This window comes from Lepus europaeus, chromosome X (assembly GCF_033115175.1).
Source record: "Lepus europaeus isolate LE1 chromosome X, mLepTim1.pri, whole genome shotgun sequence".
NCBI classification, from domain to species: domain Eukaryota; kingdom Metazoa; phylum Chordata; class Mammalia; order Lagomorpha; family Leporidae; genus Lepus; species Lepus europaeus.
Window position 1 is genome coordinate 57,523,895 of NC_084850.1, and position 22,362 is coordinate 57,546,256.

The window sequence follows — 22,362 nt, forward strand, 5'->3', positions numbered from 1 at the left end:
CAACCTACACCTGTTACCCTGTTTTGGACCCAATTCCTGACCGCCCATTCAGTTCCAATGCTCCCAAAGGGTCAATCTACCCCACTCAGCCTTGTCTCAATTCTTAACTCCTTTTACACAAGGGTGGTCCAACTTCCTGTCAACTCATATCCAACTTTCTAGAAAACCAATTTTCTGATTTAATGTTGGTGTTGATCTATTTTAAAGCAAAGGATATGGTATAATGCTTCAAATTTTATCAAATTGGAGATGGAAACTAATTACTGTAGTGTTATGGAAGATACTTTCAAGCATTCTGTAAATATCTAGAAAAGCAGCAAGGATACCTAGTATGGGTTTCTTAACTATTTGTTATAGTGAAATCTTGCTTTGATGTACTCATGACAAAAAGGTAAGCAAAGGTCATAAGCATGCTTTTGCAAAGAGAATGGCATGTGCAGGTGTCAAGGCAATTTTCTATCTCTAACAACTGTCAAACTTAGCAGGTCAGTTATTAACAATGGCAATTATAGGGACCCTTGCTTACAAGTTGTACAAAAGTACACTTGTATATTCTTCCCTTGTGACCCACAGTCCTTTAAAGATAATGAGTGTGCCTACAGAGCAGAAATTGATGACATTTACAGATTCTGGGATAGAAGAGAAATTCACAATCCAGGTTAACTATGCATTATTTGGTACATCTCTGAAACATTTGGAAAATACTTTTCTGTGAATTACTAGGAGCACTTTTAGATACATTACAATTATCTCTGGTAGAATTTCTCATCTTTCTTCCATTAACAACTGAATTCTTCAATTGGATCTTCAAAGAGGGCTGCCAGTTTTCAGACCTGGAGCCTCTCCGCAGCCTTGAATGCTCTCTATCAGTCTGTCTGTTGCTGTTCCTATCTCTCAGATTCCTTCCCTGTCCGTTTAGCAGTTTGTCTGGAGGTGAGGACGTAGCTCGCAGATGATATTCACCCGGGGATCCCTTTTGCCTATTTGGTTTCATTTGTTCTCTATCCACCTCTTTCTGTAGTTCTAATGCTAATATCCTATCTTGTTCTTCCTGTTTGTGTCTCTCAAAAAGTAGACGCTCCAAATCTACCAGTTTCTGGGTAAAGGTTAGTTCCGTTTCTTCTTGCTCTGTGGAAGGTGTGGGAAGTATTTTCCTTCTTTTGGCACAAAGGCATGGATCGCTGGCTGTTTCCGATGGAGAGTGCTGGTCTTTGAGGCAGGACTCTACAACTGATGGTGTGCATTCATTGTCTACATGGCCGCCAGGCTTCACCTCGGCTTCTCTAGTGTCAGCAGCTGCAGGCTTAGGTCCCTCGTGACTTAGGATCCGTGATTCTTTATCATGATTGTTTGGTTCTGCTCTGACTTCTCTTTCAAGGCACCCTTCTGTATCATAGGCACATAACCAAGGCATAGGCGACTCCACTGAAGACTTTGCTCCTTGTTCTTGAATTTCAAGGTATATCTGCGAAGAAAGCGTTGGCATATCTTCACTGTCTGTGTCTTGCCATGTAGGGTTTTTCACATCACTACTATCAGTTGCCTCAGATACGGAGCTTTTCCTGACTTCTACAACCTCAGACGGTGATGCTGACTCAAACCGAGACTTAGGCGACAAGTACTTCTAAATATCTCCAGTGTTTCTTTGTTTATTCTTATTTTTCTTTTGTGACTTGGTTGTTACTGGATCAGATTTTCTGGAATTCAAGGGAGAAGCCAAGATATCTCCCTCAGAGAAATTGTTAATATCAATGCTTAGCCGTCTTGCCAGTTTCTCGTCGTTTTTCAGTTGTTCTTCCATCTCACTTCGCCTTTTTTCTGCTTGTCTCTTTTCTTCTTCTTCCTCCTTAGCCAGTAATTTCTGTATGTATTCCTCACTGGCTTTGTTTTCTTCTTCCTCACTGGCTCGTCCGTCGCTCTGCTTCCACCTTGCTTATCTCCTCTTCATATTCTCATCTCAATTCCCCAGGCTTACTTATCAGACGAATTGGCTGATAGTCTTCAACGAGATCCCCTGATTCTTGCCCCGAAGCTCTGAGCTTGCATTCCCTCGGGTAGTGTTTCTGAATCATCTCCCACAGTTCCACATTGACAAGAGTCTTTCTTCGGGTATGGTAGCGAGCCCACGAGGAGACCCGGTGGCGACAGAAGGGACAGCATAAATTCATCTTTTCGACAGTGGACTGGAAGCATGGATTACAGAGCGTGTGGTTGCAAGGCAGGGTCATGGGCTTGATCAGGATGTCCACGCAGATCCCGCGCCGGCACTCCGACAGGGAAGGGATGTTGTCTTGGGGTACAGCCATTTTAGGATTGCTAACAAGGCCTAGTCAACATGAACACCTCGGCGGGACGCGCCTCTTGGCTCCGGGGCCCCCAGTGCCGGGGCCGCTGCGGGATCCGGGAAGAGCACTGCTTCCGCCCTGACGTCGACTCCGTGCAGGGCCCCCGTCTTACCGGGGCCGTGAGGGCCGCCGCGAGCCCCCCCAGTTCTAGCCTTCGGGCGCCCGGCGCAGATTCCTAGGGTTCCGCGCTCCGCCCCTCTCTTCAGGCTACTCGTGGTGGGGTCCCATGGGAACCATACACAGACCAGTCCAAACATCTATTCTAAAACAAATTTTACTACATAGGAGAGTGAAAAGATGATAAAGTGACAACAATCTGTTTTCTCTGAAATTCATGGGTAGTTAGTTGTTTAGAATAATGATTAAGTCAGGACAATAGACTCATAAATAGAATCTTGCATTCACACTTTTGTCTATGTGTAAAACTCTGCAGCATAGAACCCACAAGTAAGGGGAATGGAACTCAAAATTATAAGCTATATTACTAAAATCAGGTTTCCATATGATATCTCCCCTGCTTTCATCTATTCTCACTGGCCTATGGTCTGTGTCTTTTTTTCTTTTTTTTTTCTGTACAAAATCATATGCTAGATAACACTCTCATGTTCTTTCTTCATGTTGTATGTTATATCCTATAACTTTCAGTCTGTAAGTGAGTCCATCTGTAGGATTGATTCAGTACCAAGTGAAATTGCTGGACCATATAGTATATGTAACTTATAGGAAAATTCTTTTTTCTTGCCAAGGTAAGCAGACATATTTTATTTCTAAATGTGTAAACCCCAAAATTCTCATGAATAGTGTTCTGTGGAGCTTGAATAAAGATTTTGCTTCATTTTCTTTTTTTTTAGAGTGAAAGTATGCAACTTTTATGAGACTATTTGCTTTGACCAGAATATCATCTTCTTTCTTTAACCTATTCTCATTCTTTCTCTTTTTTTTTTTTTTAAAGATTTTATTGGGGCCGGTGCTGTGGCACAACAGGTCCACTTTTTTTTTTATTTATTTAGTAAATATAAATTTCCAAAGTACAGTTTATGGATTACAATGGCTTCCCCCCCCCATAATTTCCCTCCCACTAGCACCCCTCCCATCTCCCGCTCCCTCTCCCATTCCATTCACATCAAGATTCATTTGCAATTATCTTTATATACAGAAGATCAATTCAGTATATACTAAGTAAAGATTTCATCAGTTTGCACCCACACAGAAACACAAAGTGTAAAAATACTGTTTCAGTACTAGTTATAGCATTACTTCACATTGGACAACATATTAAGGACAGATCCCACATGGGATGTAAGGACACAGTGACTCCTGTTGCTGACTTAACAATTTGACACTCTTGTTTATGGCGTCAGTAATCTCCCCAGGCTCTAGTCATGAGTTGCCAAGGCTATGGAAGCCTTTTGAGTTCGCCGACTTCGATCTTATTCTGACAGGGTCATAGTGAAAGTGGAAGTTCTCTCCTCCCTTCAGAGAAAGGTTCCTCCTTCTTTGATGGCTCCGTTCTTTCCACTGGGATCTCACTCGCAGAGATCTTTCATTTAGGTCTTTTTTTTTTTTTTCAGCGTGTCTTGGCTTTCCATGCCTAAAATACTCTCATGGGCTCTTCAGCCAGATCCGAATGCCTTAAGGGCTGATTCTGAGGCCAGAGTGTTGTTTAGGACATCTGCCATTCTATGAGTCTGCTGTGTATCCCGCTTCCCATGTTGGATCGTTTTTTTCTCTTTTTGGTTCTATCAGTTAGTATTAGCAGACACTAGTCTTGTTTGTGTGATCCCTTTGACTCTTAGACCTATCAGAGCCATCGAATGTGAACTGAAATTGATCACTTGGACTAGTGAGATGGCATTGGTGCATGCCACCTTGATGGAATTTTATTGGAATCCCCTGGCACATTTCTAACTCCACCATTTGGGGCAAGTCTGATTGAGCATGTCCCAAATTGTACATCTCTTCCCTCTCTTATTCTCACTCTTATATTTAACAGGGATCACTTTTCAGTTAAAATTTATACACCTAAGAATAATTGTGTGTTAATTACAGAGTTCAAACAATAGTACTAGAACAAAACAAAACAAAAATACTAAAATGGATAATGTATTACATTGTACATCAACAGTCAGGACAAGAGCTGATCAAGTCACTGTTTTTCATAGTGTCCAATTCACTTCAACAGGTTTCCCCTTTGGTGCTCAGTTGTCGCCAATCAGGGAGAACATATGATATTTGTCCCTTTGGGACTGGCTTATTTCACTCAGCATAATGTTTTCCAGATTCCTCCATTTTGTCACAAATGACCTGATTTCATTGTTTTCACTGCTGTATAGTATTCTATAAAGTACATATCCCATAATTTCTTTATCTAGTTACTGTTGATGGGCATTTAAAATAATTTTTATTTATGTATTTCACATATACAGACTTATGAGCATAGTGATACTTCCCATCCTACCCTCTATCCCACACTCCTACCTTACCTCTTACTTTTTTTCTTATCCTTTCTTTTTAATTTATACAATGACATACTTTCAGTATATTTTATAATCATACACCTAAACCTTTCATTAAATAAAGAATTCAACAAATAGTAAGAATAAAAAAAAAACATTTTTCCTACAAGGGCTATAAGCTATAATCCAACCTCAAAATGCCAATTTTGCACGTTTCCATTATATTTTTTGTCCTTATTAGTTACCACAGATCAGGGAAAATATATGAGTTTTGTCTTCTTGGGACTTATTTCACTAAGTATAATGATTTTTCATTTGCATCCATTTTGTTGCAATAGACAAGATTTCATTCCTTTTTTATGGCTGACTAGTATTCCATAGAGTATATATACTACATTTTCTTTATCCAGTCATCAGTTGATGGACATCTGGGTTGATTCCATATCTTAGCTATTGTGAATTTTTTTTTTATTAAACTTTTATTTAATGAATATAAATTTCCAAAGTATAGCTTGTGGGTTACAATGGCTTCCCCCCTCCCATAACTTCCCTCCCGCCCGCAACCCTCCCCCCTCCCGCTCCCTTTCCCCTTCCATTCATGTAAAGATTCATTTTCAATTCTCTTTGTATACAGAAGATCAATTTAGTATATATTAGGTAAAGGTTTCAACATTTTGCCCATATAGCAACATCGAGTGAAAAAACTACCATTGGATTACTAATTATAGCATTAAATAGCAATGTACAGCACATTAAAGACAGAGATCCTACATAATTTTTTTTTTCAAAATAATTAATTTTCTATGCCATTTCCATTTTAACACCAGGTTGTTTTTTTTTTTTCATTTCCAATTCTCTTTATATACAGAAGATCACTTCAGTATATAATTAGCAAAGACCTCATCAGTCTGCGCCCACACAGAAACGCAAAGTATAAAAATACTGTTTCAGTACCAGTCATAGCATCACTTGGCTTTAGACGACACATTAGGGACAGATCCCGCATGGGGTGTAAGTACACAGTGACTCCTGTTGCTGACTTAACAATTTGACACTCCTGTTCATGGCGTCAGTAATCTCCCTAGGCTCTAGTCATGAGTTGCCAGGGCTATGGAAGCCTTTAGAGTTCGCTGACTTTGGTCTTATTCCGATAGGGTCATAGTCAAAGTGGAGGTTCTCTCCTCCCTTCGGAGAAGGGTATCTCCTTCTTTGATGGCCCCGTTCTTTCCACTGGGATCTCACTCACAGAGATCATTCATTTAGGTCTTTTTTTTTTTTCCCATGATATCTTGGCTTTCCATGCCTGCTATACTCTCATGGGCTCTTCAGCCAGATCTGAATGCCTTGAGGGCTGATTCTGAGGCCGGAGTGTTGTTTAGGACATCTGCCATCCTATGAGTCTGCTGTGTATCCCACTTCCCATGTTGGATCTTTCTCTCCCTTTTTGATTCTATCAGTTAGTATTAGCAGATACTTGTCTTGTTTGTGTGATCTCTTTGACTCTTAGACCTATCAGAGCTATCAATTGTGAGCTGAAATTGATCACTTGGACTAGTGCGATGGCATTGGTACATGCCATCTTGATGGAATTGTGTTGGAATCCCCTGCACATTTCTAACTCCACCATTTGCGGCCAGTCCGATTGAGCATGTTCCAAATTGTTCATCTCCTCCCTCTCTTTTTCCACTCTTAGATTTAACAGGGATCACTTTTCAGTTAAAATTTAAACACCTGAGAATAATTGTGTGTTAATTACTGAGTTCAACCAATAGTACTAGAACAACAACAACAACAACAAATACTAAAAAGGATAAAGTATTACATTGTACATCTAAAGTCAGGACAGGAGCTGATCAGTTCATTGTTGCTTATAGTGTCCATTTCACTTAACAGGTTTCCTCTTTGGCGCTCAGTTGTCATCGATCAGGGAAAACAAATGATATTTTTCTCTTTGGGACTGGCTTAATTCACTCAGCATGATGTTTTCCAGGTTGCTCCATCTTGTTGCAAATGACTGGGTTTCGTTGTTTCTTACTGCTGTATAGTATTCTATGGAGTACATGTCCCATAATTTCTTTATCCAGTCTACTGTTGATGGGCATTTGGGTTGGTTCCAGGTCTTAGCTATTGTGAATTGAGCTGCAATAAACATTAATGTGCAGATGGCTTTTTTATTTGTCAAATTAAATTCCTTTGGGTAAATTCCAAGGAGTGGGATGGCTGGGTTGTATGGTAGGGTTATGTTCAGGTTTCTGAGGAATCTCCAGACAGACTTCCATAGTGGCTTAACCAGTTTGCATTCCCACCAACAGTGGGTTAGTGTCCCTTTTTCCCCACATCCTCTCCAGCATCTGTTGTTGGTAGATTTCTGAATGTGAGCTATTCTCACCGGGGTGAGATGGAACCTCATTGTGGTTTTGATTTGCATTTCTCTGATTGCTAGTGATCTTGAACATTTTTTCATGTGTCTGTTGGCCATTTGGGTTTCCTCTTTCGAAAAATGTCTATTGAGGTCCTTGGCCCATTTCTTAAGTGGGTTGTTTGTTCTGTTGTTGTGGATTTTCTGGATTTCTTTGTAGATTCTGGTTATCAATCCTTTATCTGTAGTATAGTTTGCGAATATTTTTTCCCATTCTGTTGGTTGCCTCTTCACTTTCCTGACTGTTTCTTTTGAAGTACAGAAACTTCTCAATTTGATGCAATCCCAAATGTTAATTTTGGTTTTGACTGCCTGTGCTGTTGGAGTATTTTCCAGGAAGTCTTTGCCTGTGCCTATATCTTGCAGGGTTTCTCCAATGCTCTCTAATAATTTGATGGTTTCAGGTCGTAGATTTAAGTCTTTAATCCCTATTGAGTGAATTTTTGTGTAAGGTGATAGGTATGGGTCTTGCTTCAAGCTTCTGCATGTGGAAATCCAATTTTCCCAGCACCATTTATTGAATAGACTGTCCTTATTCCAGGGATTAGATTTGGATCTTTGGTCAAATATAAGTTGGCTGTAGGTGTTTGGATTGATTTCTGGTGTTTCTATTCTGTTCCATTGGTCTATCCATCTGTTTCTGTACCAGTACCATGCTGTTTTGATAACAACTGCCCTGTAGTATGTCCTGAAATCAGGTATTGTGATGCCTCCGGCTTTGTTTTTGTTGTACAGGATTGCTTTGGCTATTCGAGGTCTTCTGTGTCTCCATATGAATTTCAGCATCATTTTTTCTATATCTGAGAAGAAGGTCTTCGGGATCTTGATGGGTATTGCATTGAATGTATAAATTGCTTTTGGGAGGATAGACATTTTGATGATATTGATTCTTCCAATCCATGAGCATGGAAGATTTCTCCATTTTTTGGTATCATCTTCTATTTCTTTCTGTAAGGTTTTGTAGTTTTCATCGTAGAGATCTTTAACGTCTTTGGTTAAGTTTATTCCAAGGTATTTGATTGTTTTTGTAGCTATTGTGAATGGGATTGATTTTAGAAGTTCTTCCTCAGCCGTGGCATTGCCTGTGTATACAAAGGCTGTTGATTTTTGTGCATTGATTTTATATCCTGCTACTTTGCCAAACTCTTCGATGAGTTCCAGCAGTCTCTTAGTAGAGTTCTTTGGGTCCCCTAAATAAAGAATCATATCATCTGCAAAGAGGGATAGTTTGAGTTCGTCCTTCCCGATTTGTATCCCTTTAATTTCTTTTTCTTGCCTAATAGCTCTGGCCAAAACTTCCAGAACTATATTGAATAGCAGTGGTGAGAGAGGGCATCCCTGTCTGGTACCAGATTTCAGTGGAAATGCTTCCAACTTTTCCCCATTCAATAGGATGTTGGCCATGGGTTTTTCATATATTGCTTTGATTGTATTAAGGAATGTTCCTTCCATACCCAGTTTGCTTAGAGTTTTCATCATGAAGGGGTGTTGTATTTTATCAAATGCTTTCTCTGCGTCTATTGAGAGAATCATATGGTTTTTCTTCTGCAGTCTGTTAATGTAGTGTATTACGTTGATTGTTTTGCGAATGTTGAACCATCCCTGCATACCGGGGATGAATCCCACTTGGTCTGGGTGGATGATCTTTCTGATGTGTTGTTGCATTCTATTGGCCAGAATTTTATTGAGTATTTTTGCATCTATGTTCATCAGGGATATTGGTCTGTAATTCTCTTTCAATGTTGCGTCTCTTTCTGGCTTAGGAATTAAGGTGATGGTGGCTTCATAGAAGGAATTTGGGAGGATTCCCTCTTTTTCGATTGCTCTGAATAGTTTGAGAAGAATTGGAGTTAGTTCTTCTCTAAATGTCTGGTAGAACTCAGCAGTGAATCCATCTGGTCCTGGGCTTTTCTTTGTTGGGAGGGCCTTTATTACTGTTTCAATTTCTGTGTCAGTTATGGGTCTGTTTAGGTTTTCTATGACTTCCTGGCTCAATTTAGGTAGGTTGTATGTGTCCATAAGTATAATGATTTTTCATTTGCATCCATTTTGTTGCAATAGACAAGATTTCATTCCTTTTTTATGGCTGACTAGTATTCCATAGAGTATATATACTACATTTTCTTTATCCAGTCATCAGTTGATGGACATCTGGGTTGATTCCATATCTTAGCTATTGTGAATTGATCTGCAATAAACACGGGGAGTACAGATAACTCTTTCATATGCTGATTTCATTTCATTTGGTAAATTCCCAGGAATGACATAGCTGGGTCATGTGGTAGATCTATTTTCAGATCTTTGAGGAGTCTCCATTTTGTCTTCCACAATCGCTGTACTAGTTTACATTCCCACCAACAGTGGATTAGGATATCTTTTCTACCCATATCCTCGCCAGCATTTATTTGGTGATTCTTGTATGAGAGCAACTCTAAATGGGGTAAAGTGAAATTTAATTGTTCTTTTTATTTTCATTTTCCTGATAGCTAGTGATCCTGAGCTTTTTTCATGTGTTTGTTGGCCATTTGAATTTTCTCTTTTTAAAAATGTCTGTTCAAGTCCTTTGCCCATTTCTTATCTGGATTGCTTGTTTGTTGTTGTTGAGTTTCTTTAGCTTTTTATATAGTTTCTGGATATTAATCCTTTATCAGTTGCATAGTTTGCAAATATTTTCTCCAAATTCTCTCAATTTCCTCTTCCCTTTATTGAGTGCTTCCTATACAGTGCAGAAGTTTCTTTGCTTGATGTAATCCCATTTGTCTATTTTTGGTTTGATTGCCTGTGCTTCTGGGGTATTTTCCAAGAAGTCTTTGCCTATGCCAATGTCTTGCAGAGTTTCCTCAATGTTCTTTTCTAATAATTTGATGGGATCAGTGTGTAGATTTAGATCCTTGATCCATTTTTAGTTGATTTTTGTATAAGGTGTAAGATAATGGTCTTGTTTCATATTCTACATACAGAGATCCTATTTTTTCCCACAGCACTTGTTGAAAACACTGTCCTTTCTCCAGGTATTGATTTTAGCTCCTTTGTCAAAGATTAGTTGGTTGTAGATACGTGGATTGATTTCTGGAGTTTTTATTCTGTTCCATTGGTCTACATGTCTATTATTGTGCCAGTATCAGGCTGTTTTGATGATAACTGCCTTGTAGTATGTCTTGAAATCTGATATTGTGATGCCTCTGCCTTTGTTTTTGTTGTATAAGATTGCTTTGGCTATTTGGGGGTCTCTTGTTTCCATCTGAATTTTAGCATCATTTTTCTCAATCTGAGAAGAATGTTGTTGGTATTTTGATTGTGATCACTTTAAATTTGTAAATTGCTTTCAGTAGTGTGGACATTTTGATGATATTAGTTCTTCCAATCCAGGAACATGGAATATTTTTGCATTTTTTGTGTCTTCTTGCACAACTGGTGATCTTTTGTTAGTAAGGATGCCTCTCTGGATATGCTCTGGTGTACTATGGTTCCATTTCCTATTGGTGGTATTCACTGATATAATAATTCACATAGGTGGTCAGTGTCATTTTCTTGGGGATAGTGTTCTGACTCAGCTTCCTTCATTGATGAGGAGCCACTTGGGAAAAGTCTTGATTATGGTACACACTCTTATCCTCTTCTCTGGCCATGGTTATCACATCTCTTAGCTCTCTGTCTTCTTTAATGATCTGTTTTATTTTCATGATTGGCCATGAGAGCTGCTGAAGTCTTCTTCAATGTCCCCAAGGATTAAGGGGGCCAGCTTCCTCTTTGTCAGCCTGTACCATGATATTTAGTTGTTTATTTGCTACCAACTTCTCATGAAAACCTGTTACCTTGAGAAATTACCAAATTATTAGTAGACAACACTTAAATGTTCAAGTATATTTTAATTCATAGAGACATACAAAAAGCTTTCTCAAGAATTCCCTCCCCAAGGACCACCTCAATTTTATGAATACACAGAGATGGGCCTGTAGTTCATAGCTTTGCAAATAGCAAGAGTTAAGAAATGAGAAAATGGCTTTACTTTCTTGAAGGGAACCCCTATTCTCTTGGTTCTTCAGTCCTCTTGACTTTGAAAGGGAGTCACTCCCAGCTTTTCCCACATAGGGACAAAAGAGAAAAACCTTTTAATTATAAATTGATTGTTTTGAAAATTGTAATAATTTCCCCATCCCTCCCCCTCCCCTATCTTCTACCCCGACTTACCATGGGTATTGACTTGGGACAGTTGCTTGTGCTTTTTTGGTCAGTTCTCTCATTTTTTTTTTTTTTTTAAGATTTATGTACTTAGTCGAAAGTCAGAGTTACAGAGAGGCAGAGGCAGAGAGAAAGAGAGAGAGACAGATGGGGTGGGGAGAGGGAGAAAGAGAGAGGAAGGGAAGGAGGGGTTTTCCATCCATTGGTTCCCTCACTAAATGGTGGCAATGGCTGGAGCTGCACTGATCCGAAGCCAGAAGCCAGGAAAGTCTTCTAGGTCCCCACTGTGAGTGCAGAGGCCCTAGGACTTGGGCTATCTTCTACTGCTTTCTCAGGCAATAGCAGAGAGCTGGATGAGATGTGGAGGAGCCGGGACTTGAACCCGTGCCGGTATGAGATGCTGGCACTGCAGATGGCAACTTTACCCACTGTGCTACAGCACTGACCCTCTCACTTTTTTTTAAAAATGAAAATGTTTATTTTATTTGAGATTCAGAGAGACACTCACACCAGAGAGAACTAGAGAAGAATGGAGGGAGGCAATGAAGGGGAGAGGGAGAGCAAGAGAGAGACTGACAGCCCCCATTTCCTGGTTCTCTTCCAACCAAATGCCTGCAATGCTGCAATGGCTTGGACTGGTTTGTGCTGAAGCTGGGAGACAGGAACTCAATCTAGGTCTCCCATGTGAGTGGCAGTTAGTCACTTACTTGAGCCATCATCACTGCTGCCCAGGGTCTGCATTAGCAGGAAGCTAGAATCAGGAGCCAGAGACAGACATTAAACATAGACACTGTCATGTGGCCCACAGGCATGTTAACTGGTGTCTTAACTGCTAGGCAAAATCCACTGCCTAGTTCTTCTACTTTTTAGAAGCCTCTATAAAAGTTTCTGGACTTAATTGTTGTTAACTCTCCTAGTAATACATATGTATAAATGTTTAGAGATTCTTTTCTCTACCTTTGAAGCTACATTGCCAATTCCATGGTAATATGAAAAGTCTCAGTAAATATCTTGTTATCTGTAGAACAAATCTGTGCTAAAATGTTAGCAAATCATTTCTACATGTCTAGACTTGTTTAAGCTATACATGTTAAATGTATTGCTATGGTCAGTCTTCTGGCTTGCTGGATTCTCAGTGGTACAACTATCATCTGCAGCCTTCCTATATGTCAAAAGTGGTCACCTTGGCCTGTGAAAGTTTACTGCATCAACAATATAAAACAGAGATATTCTCCATGTATCACAGTGATTGATGAACTCACTTATAAGGCAAATTTCCGTGAACTTACTCAGCGTTCTGAACAATTCCCAATAATCCAACAAGAATTTCCTCTTTTTCTTCCACTCAAGAAACCATAGTAGGTTGCAGAGTGATCTATATTAAAGCGATTACCTTACAATGTACTTATTTATGAAAATAATTTTCAGATGTTGATATTCTTTTATTCATACTAAATTATTTGTGACACAGGTCACAACTGAATACAACACACATTTCAGAAACTGTTCATTTAAACTAACAAACTTAATACTCTATATTCTCTAATTTTCTCAGCAAAATTACATGGCTTCTAAAGGCTGTAATTATAGTTGAATATGTTTAATAATTTGTATTTGAAACAGATAGATAATAGGTAAATGGATAGATAAATAATATCTACAACAGACTATATAATAAAAAGTTAAATTGGAGTACTGGGAATTAGTCCTGTGTTCCTGGAGAGGTTAAATCATAAAAGGTCTTATATGGCAAGTTAGGAAAGTTGAGAGTAATGAATGAAATTGAAGGATTTCAATCAGGAATGTAGCATGTTCAGAATTTACATTTTAAAAACAGCAGTCTGGCTGAGAGGGGGAGAATTTACTGAAAGAAAGCAGGAATGGAGGAAAGAAATCCAGTTAAGACACCTGTAATTTAGATGATAATGATGGAGACTTCTAATTTCTCATATAGGCACTTCTAGCTTTTATCTGTTGAACCTGGTTAGATTCTTTTTGCTCCCGCAGACTGAGATATCTTTATAGCTTCCTCATATAGCCTATTACTCTTCAGCTGGCACTCCAACTCTGCTTATTAAAAGAAAATAAATAGAGGTTCCCTATTCACTCCATGTTTTCTATTAAGCTTCTTCCAAAATCTCACATGTTTTCTTTCATGATTTTGTGTACATCACCTTTCTTTGGTAGTCTTTATTACCCCTAAGTGTCCTAAAATGTTTTGTAGGTCGGGTTGTTTCAAAAGTACAATCTGTGATAGAGACAAGTATTCAGGGAATTTATTTGGCAGTACTCTCAAGATCAGCAACTATTCAGGGAAAGAAAAGAGAAGGAAAGAAAATAAAAAAGAAGGGAAGAAGACAGGAACAGGCAGAGAAGTTGAGCTGTGGAACAGCCTTGAGGCAGGCTTAGCCAACCCAATGGTGAGCTCTGAACCTGGGATATCTCTTCAGAAATGTCCTACATAGTTTTGAGTGGTCAGGCTTTAAACTCTCATCTTAGCCAGTCCTTGCATGCAAATGTTCCTGGGGAGGGGTTATGAATTTGGGATGAGCAGTTTTCTCCAGCTCATGGTAACTTTGGAGAGACCTGGCTGCTGAGTCCCATGAGCCAGAAGTATTCCAGAAGGTGAGGGAATGAACACATCAATCCTTAAGGGAAACCTGGGCAGTACATCACAACTTCCACAGATGACTATCTATTTTGAAATAACTATTCTATAAAATGGTAGTTGATGTTTCAAAAAATGAATTTTGTGGTTAATAAGTTTGGCAAGTTCTATGCTAAACAGGTTTCTTTACTAGAATAATTTTCAGAAATTGAAATATGCCTCTTTGCATGGTACATTTCTTTGGTTGCATAGAATATCAGGGTGCTTTCAAAATTTATGCAAAGCTGGAATTAAAACATAAATCTATAATGCTATAACTAGTACTCCAACAGTATTTTTCACTTTGTGTTGCTATGTGAGGGCAAACTGTTGAAATCTTTACTTTATATATACACGAAACTGTATATAAAGAGAATTGAAAATGAATCTTGATGTGAATGGAAGTGGAGAGCGAGCGGGAAAGGGGGGGTTGCGGGTGGGAGGGAAGTTATGGGGAGGGAAGCCATTGTAATCCATAAGCTGTACTTTGGAAATTTATATTCATTAAATAAAAGATAAAAAAACATAAATCTATCTTGGTGCAAGAAAAGTTTGAAATCCATGCATATTTTTCCATAACATTCATTTCTATGAACTTTTTAATGAAAAGTGATCCATAGATTTCAAAATTTTTGCATCAAAATAAACTCACATTTAATTCATTTTTTCCGTGTTTTTGAAATACTTTATGTAGAAAATGGGAATCACAAGGGACAAGAGAATACACTGTTATCAGGAATATTCCTTGATCATAATACCACTCAGCATCACTTTGAAAAATACAGTGCCAAAGGCAAAGAAGATAAAATAAATACTATGGTCTTGGGGACCCAGAGCTCTAGTAGCTCTGATTTTTGTCTTGATGATCTAGCAGGCAAATCAACCATCCTGCTTCAACCATTAGTAAGGTCTATTAGTAAGGTCTATTATGATGAGATTGCTGCCTACTATTAAATCCGATCCATAGCTAAAACAAACAGGATACATCTCTGAATGACAGTATAGCTTATCATAAAGAAAAAATGTTTGCATTATTGTGAATGACTTTTTTCTCATTATGATGAGTATATCAGGTCAGTGTTTCTTGTTCTTGGGCATTGAAACTGATGACAAACAATACAACACTGTTTTCAAGAAAAACCTGTCTGGTTATGATATTGCTATATGACACAGCAGATTTTGAAATAATTCATAGTCGACTAGGAGTTTTCTCAGCCGAATTCCATGTCAGCTTTTACATCTCTGAGATAACTGATGCAGTGGTTAAATCCATTTTTGCCCTGCTGTCTTGAAATAACTCTTACCTCAAGATGTCTGTTTATCTGACTCCTATATATAGCAATTCAGTTTTAGAATTAGCCAAAAGACAGTTTTTGGGAGAAAAAAAAGACACGCTCCAATGAAATATGCTACTTGTACTCAAGAAAGTTTATGGACAAAAAGGCATAATACTTGAGGAATATAATTGGAAAAGTTAGAGATCCATGTTTAACTTCATAAATAGCAGAGAATGCCCCAAATGTACTGTGGTCTGAATCTACTTTTGTTGTAAGCAACTTGATGTGAAATTTTCTAAAGTCAGGAGGAAATAACATGTCACTTTGGACATGAAATTTTTTTTAAAAGATTTACTTATTTGAAGAGAGAGAGAGAGAGAGAGAGAGAGAGAGAGTTCCATCTGCTGGTTCACTCCCCAGATGGCCACAACAGCTATTGCTGGGCCAGGCTGAAAACAGGAATCAGAAGCTTTTTCCAGGGCTCCCATGAGGATGCAGGGGCCCAAGCAGTTGGGCCATCTTCTGCTGCTTTCTAAGCCATTAGCATGGAGCTAATGGAAAGTGGTGCACCTAGGGCTTAAAGTAGTGCCCATATGTGATGCTGGCATCACAGATGGCAGCTTTACTCACTACGCCACAACACTAGCCCCTGAACATGGATGTTTAAAGTCACACTCTGTGTGCATGTATTTGTATGTATAGGGAGAGAAGGGGAGAGAGAGAGAGAAGAGAGAGAGAGAAAGAGAGACAGACAGAGAGACAGAGAGAGAAAGAGGCAGAGAGACAGAGAGAATCTTTCTTAGAGATATTCTGGGTTATTACTACAGGGTTTTATCAATTTGATAAATTTTGACAATTATTTTATATATTTTTGAAATTTGTACTTATTTGGAAGGCTGGGATGGGGAGAGAATGAATGAATGAGTCTTCACTCCCCTAATACAACAATACAATACTTTTCAAGAAAAACCTGTTCTTTTATGGCATTGCTATATGGCACTGCCAGGGCTAGGCCAGGATGAAGCCAGGAGCATGGAACTCAAACTGGGACTCCCCCAGGTTAAGCAGACTCTAGTACTTGAGCAATCACATGCTACCTCCAATGGTGTTCATTAGGTGGAAACTGGTTTCAGAAGGGGAGCAAGGACTTGAAGCCAGGTACTCCAGTTTGAGATAGAGGCATACCAAGCAGCATCTTAACAGCTGTGCCAAATACTCACCCCTATTTTATATTTTGAAATGTAGCTACAATACTTGAAGGTCCTAATATGCTGAATTTGGGTTTGTCAGAGATTATTGGAAAATTTCTGTCAACCTGAGTTTATTAATCTTGGGCAGTAGGATTTTCTTTTACTATGTTATTATTTTCTACCAGAAATAACATTAATACCCCTTCTTGAGCAAGTTTTCTTTAAAAAAAAAAGGCTCCCCAGGGTAGACTTCCCCCTGTCCCCCCAGGTTTTATTTTGTTACTGCAGGAAACAAGTGAAGAAAAGAGTTTCATTGATTAGGACTCAGCTAAATTAGAATACAAATGAAGTTACATGTTCAGTAATACAGGGGATCTTGAAGATATACAAGACAAGATAAATGATATTTTAGAGAAATACAAAGTGATTTTTAAAAATAAGTGAGTTATTGAACTTATATTTGTATGTGTTTCTCAGAGATTTGGCAGCCTCCTCTTTTTTCAGCCAAAATGGCTTTTGATTAATGGTGTGTTGTCTTCAGGGTCCTGATCCCTCCATCTTTTTCATAGCGGTCACTGAGTGGGGCCCACATGTTCACGAGAAACAGCAAGAGTAAAAAGGCTAGGATATCAGAAATATAGTCACAAGTTGCCTGACAGAAAGGAAGTGTGGCTTTAGCCTTCCTTGATCCCTGGTTCCCTTTCCAAAAAGTGAAATGCTACTTTTAGCAAAACATCATCATTCCATTTTTTTCTATTTTCATTCCAACCCAGATAAGAAGGGAATTTGTTCAGCTAGTTTGCCTGCATTGCAGACAATGTTGATGTTTATTGTTTGTTTTAGCTTTATTAACATTTTCCATTCGTTCATTACCATGGTCCACAGAAATCTGGGCAGTAAAAAATCAGAACATTTATTGGGCCAAAGATGTTCAATGAGGTAGAAAAATAAAGGAGAATCCTTAACATGAATGCAGTATCTCTTTGCACATATTCTGGTGAACCCAAGCTTTCAAATAACTAATAAAAGAGTTCCAAGTCTTAACCATCTACTCCTTTGCTGGAGCTTGATGTTACTGATTTTGATCCATTATAAAGGATCTTAGATCTTTTAGAAATTAAGGGCCTGGCACTGTGGCATAAGTGGGTTAAGCTGCCACTTGCAGTCTCCACATCTGATCCAGCTCCCTGCTGCTTCCCTGCTGTGCTTGGGAAGGCAGCAGGTGGTCCAAGTGCTTGGGTCCTACACCCAAGTGAGAGACCCGGAAGAAGCTCCTGACTCCTGGTTTCAGGCTGGCCCAGCTCCAGTCTCTCTTTCTCTCTCTCTCTCCCTCTCTTTCTGTAATTCTGCCTTTCAAATAAAATAAATAAATTATTTAAAAAAATTCTTCAGGTTAAATTGGGTAAGAAAGAGCTGTGAATTGCAGGCACAGCATAGGAGAGCAGACTCTTGGCCAGATTCCCAGGATGCCCAGCCTACCTGCAATTGGTCCCCTACCTTCAATTTGACTCCTTCTTTCTACGGCCTTGCTATTTTCACTACTGCCGGAATTAGGCATTGATAACATATAATTTAAAAACGAATCTATCTCTTGGAAAATTATTCACACTTTTTTTTAACCAGCACACTGATTAAGATCATCTGCTCTGTTTTATTAGAATAAATAAAAGTGGTTAATTTTTGCCCAGTGCTAGAGGGTGAACCTTAGGAAAACAAGGTGCAGGATTTCTATAAAGAGATTGGGTAGTGTCTTAATAGGCTGGGAATAGACCATTATTTCCCCCTTTGTCAGTATTTCCTAATAAAATCTGCATGGTCCTCTACTTCCTGTAACGCATAATTCCATAAAATACTAATATAGCTTTATTGTGAGTTAAGTAAGCACCTGCCATCTACTCAAGTAAATTGATAGTCACTTATAGTGTTGTTTGTTTTATTTTTAAAAGATTTATTTATTTATTTTAAAGGCAGAGTTACAGAGAGAGTGGGAGAAGCAGAGGCAGACGCACACACACACAGACACACACACACAGAGTGAGAGTGTGAGATAGAGCGAGCAAGCTCTTCACTCTACTAGTTCACTCACCATATGGCCACAACTTCTGGGGCTGAGTCAGGCAGAAGCTAGAAGCTGTGAATTCAATCTGGTTCTCCCATGTGGGTGGCAGGACCCCAAGTAATTTGGCCATCTGCCCCTGCAGATGAACAGCTGGGTCTCCAAGCAATGCTAATGGGATGCTGGCATCACAGGTGACAGTTTAACCCATTGAACCACAATGCAGCCCTCTATAGTATTGTTTATTAACTCATAATTTTCTATAATGATCTAAGCAGCTATATTCATGTAACAATTTATAGCTGTGGACTCAGGTCTGAAGATTGGCTCCTATGTTAGTGGGTCCTATATAAGAATTCCTTGGTCAGACACTTTATGTATACATCAGGTTTATGACCTACCAACTTACAAAATACTGGAATTGCTGAAGATCCTGAGTAATCATCTGATCCAGTGTCCTCATTGTTTTTTTTTATTGAACTTTTATTTAATGAATATAAATTTTCAAAGTACAGCTTATGGGTTACAATGGCTTCCCACCTCCCATAACTTCCCTCCCACCCGCAACCCTCCCCTTTCCCGCTCCCACTCCCCTTCCAATCACATCAAGATTCATTTTCAATTCTCTTTATATACAGAAGATCAGTTTAGTATATATTAGGTTAAGATTTCAACAGTTTGCCCCCATATAGCAACACAAAGTGAAAAAAATACTGTTGGAGTACTAGTTATAGCATTAAATAACAGTGCACAGCACATTAAAGACAGAGATCCTACATAATATATTTTTTAAAAAAATTAATTAATTTTCTATGCCATTTCCAATTTAACCCCAGGTTTTTTTTTTCTCATTTCCAAATATCTTTATATACAGAAGATCGATTCAGTATATAATTAGTAAAGATCTCATCAGTTTGTACCCACACAGAAACAAAAAGTGTTGTGGAGTTTCTTGATTTCTTTGTAGATTCTGGTTATCAACCCTTTATCTGTAGTATAGTTTGCAAATATTTTTCCCATTCTGTTGGTTGCCTCTTCACTTTCCTGACTGTTTCTTTTGCAGTACAGAAACTTCTCAATGTGATGCAATCCCAAATGTTAATTTTGGTTTTGACTGCCTGTGCTCCTGGGGTCTTTTCCAAGAAGTCTTTGCCTGTACCTATATCTTGCAGGGTTTCTCCAATGCTCTCTAATAATTTGATGGTTTCGGGTCATATATTTAAGTCTTTAATCCATGTTGAGTGAATTTTTGTGTAAGGTGAAAGGTAGGGGTCTTGCTTCAAGCTTCTGCACGTGGAAATCCAATTTTCCCAGCACCATTTATTGAATAGGCTATCCTTATTCCAGGGATTAGTTTTGGATCTTTGGTCAAATATAAGTTGGCTGTAGATGTTTGGATTGATTTCTGGTGTTTCCATTCTGTTCCATTGGTCTATCCATCTGTTTCTGTACCAGTACCATGCTGTTTTGATAACAACTGCCCTGTAGTATGTCCTGAAATCTGGTATTGTGATGCCTCCGGCTTTGTTTTTGTTGTACAAGATTGCTTTGGCTATTCGAGGTCTTCTGTGTCTCCATATGAATTTCAGCATCATTTTTTCCAGATCTGAGAAGAAGGTCCTTGGGTTCTTGATGGTTATTGCATTGAATGTATAAATTGCTTTTGGGAGAATAGACATTTTGATGATATTGATTCTTCCAATCCATGAGCATGGAAGATTTCTCCATTTTTTGGTATCCTCTTCTATTTCTTTCTTTAAGGTTTTGTAGTTTTCATCGTAGAGATCTTTAACGTCCTTGGTTAAGTTTATTCCAAGGTATTTGATTGTTTTTGTAGCTATTGTGAATGGGATTGATCTTAGAAGTTCTTCCTCAGCCGTGGCATTGCCTGTGTATACAAAGGCTATTGATTTTTGTGCATTGATTTTATATCCTGCTACTTTGCCAAACTCTTCGATGAGTTCCAGTAGTCTCTTAGTAGAGTTCTTTGGGTCCCCTAAATAAAGAATCATATCATCTGCAAAGAGGGATAGTTTGAGTTCTTCCTTCCTGATTTGTATCCCTTTAATTTCTTTTTCTTGCCTAATAGCTCTGGCCAAAACTTCCAGAACTATATTGAAGAGCAGTGGTGAGAGTGGACATCCCTGTCTGTTACCAGATCTCAGCGGAAATGCTTCCAACTTTTCCCCATTTAATAGGATGTTGGCCGTGGGTTTTTCATATATTGCTTTGATTGTATTGAGGAATGTTCCTTCCATACCCAGTTTGCTTAGAGTTTTCATCATGAAAGAGTGTTGTATTTTATCAAATGCTTTCTCTGTGTCTATTGCGAGAATCATATGGTTTTTCTTCTGCAGTCTGTTAATGTAGTGTATTACGTTGATTGTTTTGCGAATGTTGAACCATCCCTGCATACCAGGGATAAATCCCACTTGGTCTGGGTGGATGATCTTTCTGATGTGTTGTTGCATTCTATTGGCCAGAATTTTATTGAGTATTTTTGCATCTATGTTCATCCGGGATATTGGTCTGTAATTCTCTTTCAATGCTGCATCTTTTTCCAGCTTAGGAATTAAGGTGATGCTGGCTTCATAGAAAGAATTAGGGATGATTCCCTCTTTTTCGATTGTTTTGAATAGTTTGAGAAGAATTGGAGTTAGTTCTTTTCTAAATGTCTGGTAGAACTCAGCAGTGAATCCATCTGATCCTGGGCTTTTCTTTGTTGGGAGGGGCTTTATTACTGTTTCAATTTCTGTGTCAGTTATGGGTCTGTTTAGGTTTTCTGTGACTTCCTGGCTCAATTTAGGGAGGTTGTATGTGTCCAAGGATCTGTCCATTTCTGATAGATTTCCCTGTTTGCTGGCATACAAGTCCTTGTAGTAATTTCTGATGATTCTTTTTATTTCTGTGGTGTCTGTTGTTACGTTTCCCTTTTCATCTCTGATCCTATTGATTTGGGTCTTTTCTTTTCTTTTTTTAGTTAGTTGGGCCAATGGGGTGTCAATTTTGTTTATTTTTTCAAAAAACCAGCTCCTCGTTTGGCTGATTTTTTGTAATGTTTTTTTGGATTCAATCCTGTTGATTTCTTCTTTGATTTTAATTATTTCTCTTCTCCTACTGGGTTTGGGTTTGGTTTGCTGCAGATTTTCTAGATCCTTGAGATGACTTGAAAGCTCATCTATTTGGTGCCTTTCCAATTTCTTGATGTAGGCACCTATTGATATAAACTTTCCTCTTAACACTGCTTTTGTTGTATCCCATAGGTTTTGGTATGTTGTGCTGTTATCCTCATTTACTTCCAGAAAATTTTTGATTTCTCTTTTAATTTCTTCTATGACCCATTGTTCATTCAGGAGCATGTTGTTCAATCTCCATGTGTTTGCATGTGCTCTAGGGATTCCCGAGTTGCTAATTTCCAATTTCATTCCTTTGTGGTCTGAGAAGCTGCATCGTATGATTCTAATTCTTCTACATTTGCTGAGACTTGCTTTATGGCCTAGTATGTGGTGAATCCTAGAGAAGGTTCCATGTACTGCTGAGAAGAATGTAAAGTCCTTAGATGTAGGATGAAATGTTCTGTAGATATCTGTTAGATCCATTTGGGCTATAGTGTCATTTAAATCTACTGTCTCCTTGTTGATCTTCTGTCCTGTTGATCTGTCTATCTCTGAGAGTGGAGTATTGAAGTCCCCCAGTACTATTGTATTGGGGTCTAAGTCTCCCTTTAAGTCCCTTAACAAGTCTTTTAAATAAGCTGGTGCCCTGTAATTAGGTGCATATACATTGATAA

The 22,362-nt window shown here is 38.7% G+C and overlaps 1 protein-coding gene across 1 annotated transcript; it reads right to left on the reverse strand.

The window, feature by feature from the left end:
• Window positions 1-565: 565 nt before the first annotated feature.
• LOC133753216 (E3 ubiquitin-protein ligase RNF168-like) lies at window positions 566-2,339 on the reverse strand. Its single transcript, XM_062183659.1, is given in 2 exon segments — window positions 566-1,909; window positions 1,911-2,339. Coding segments are annotated over 2 exon segments (1,635 nt in total). The 5' UTR covers window positions 2,307-2,339; the 3' UTR covers window positions 566-670.
• Window positions 2,340-22,362: the final 20,023 nt, after the last annotated feature.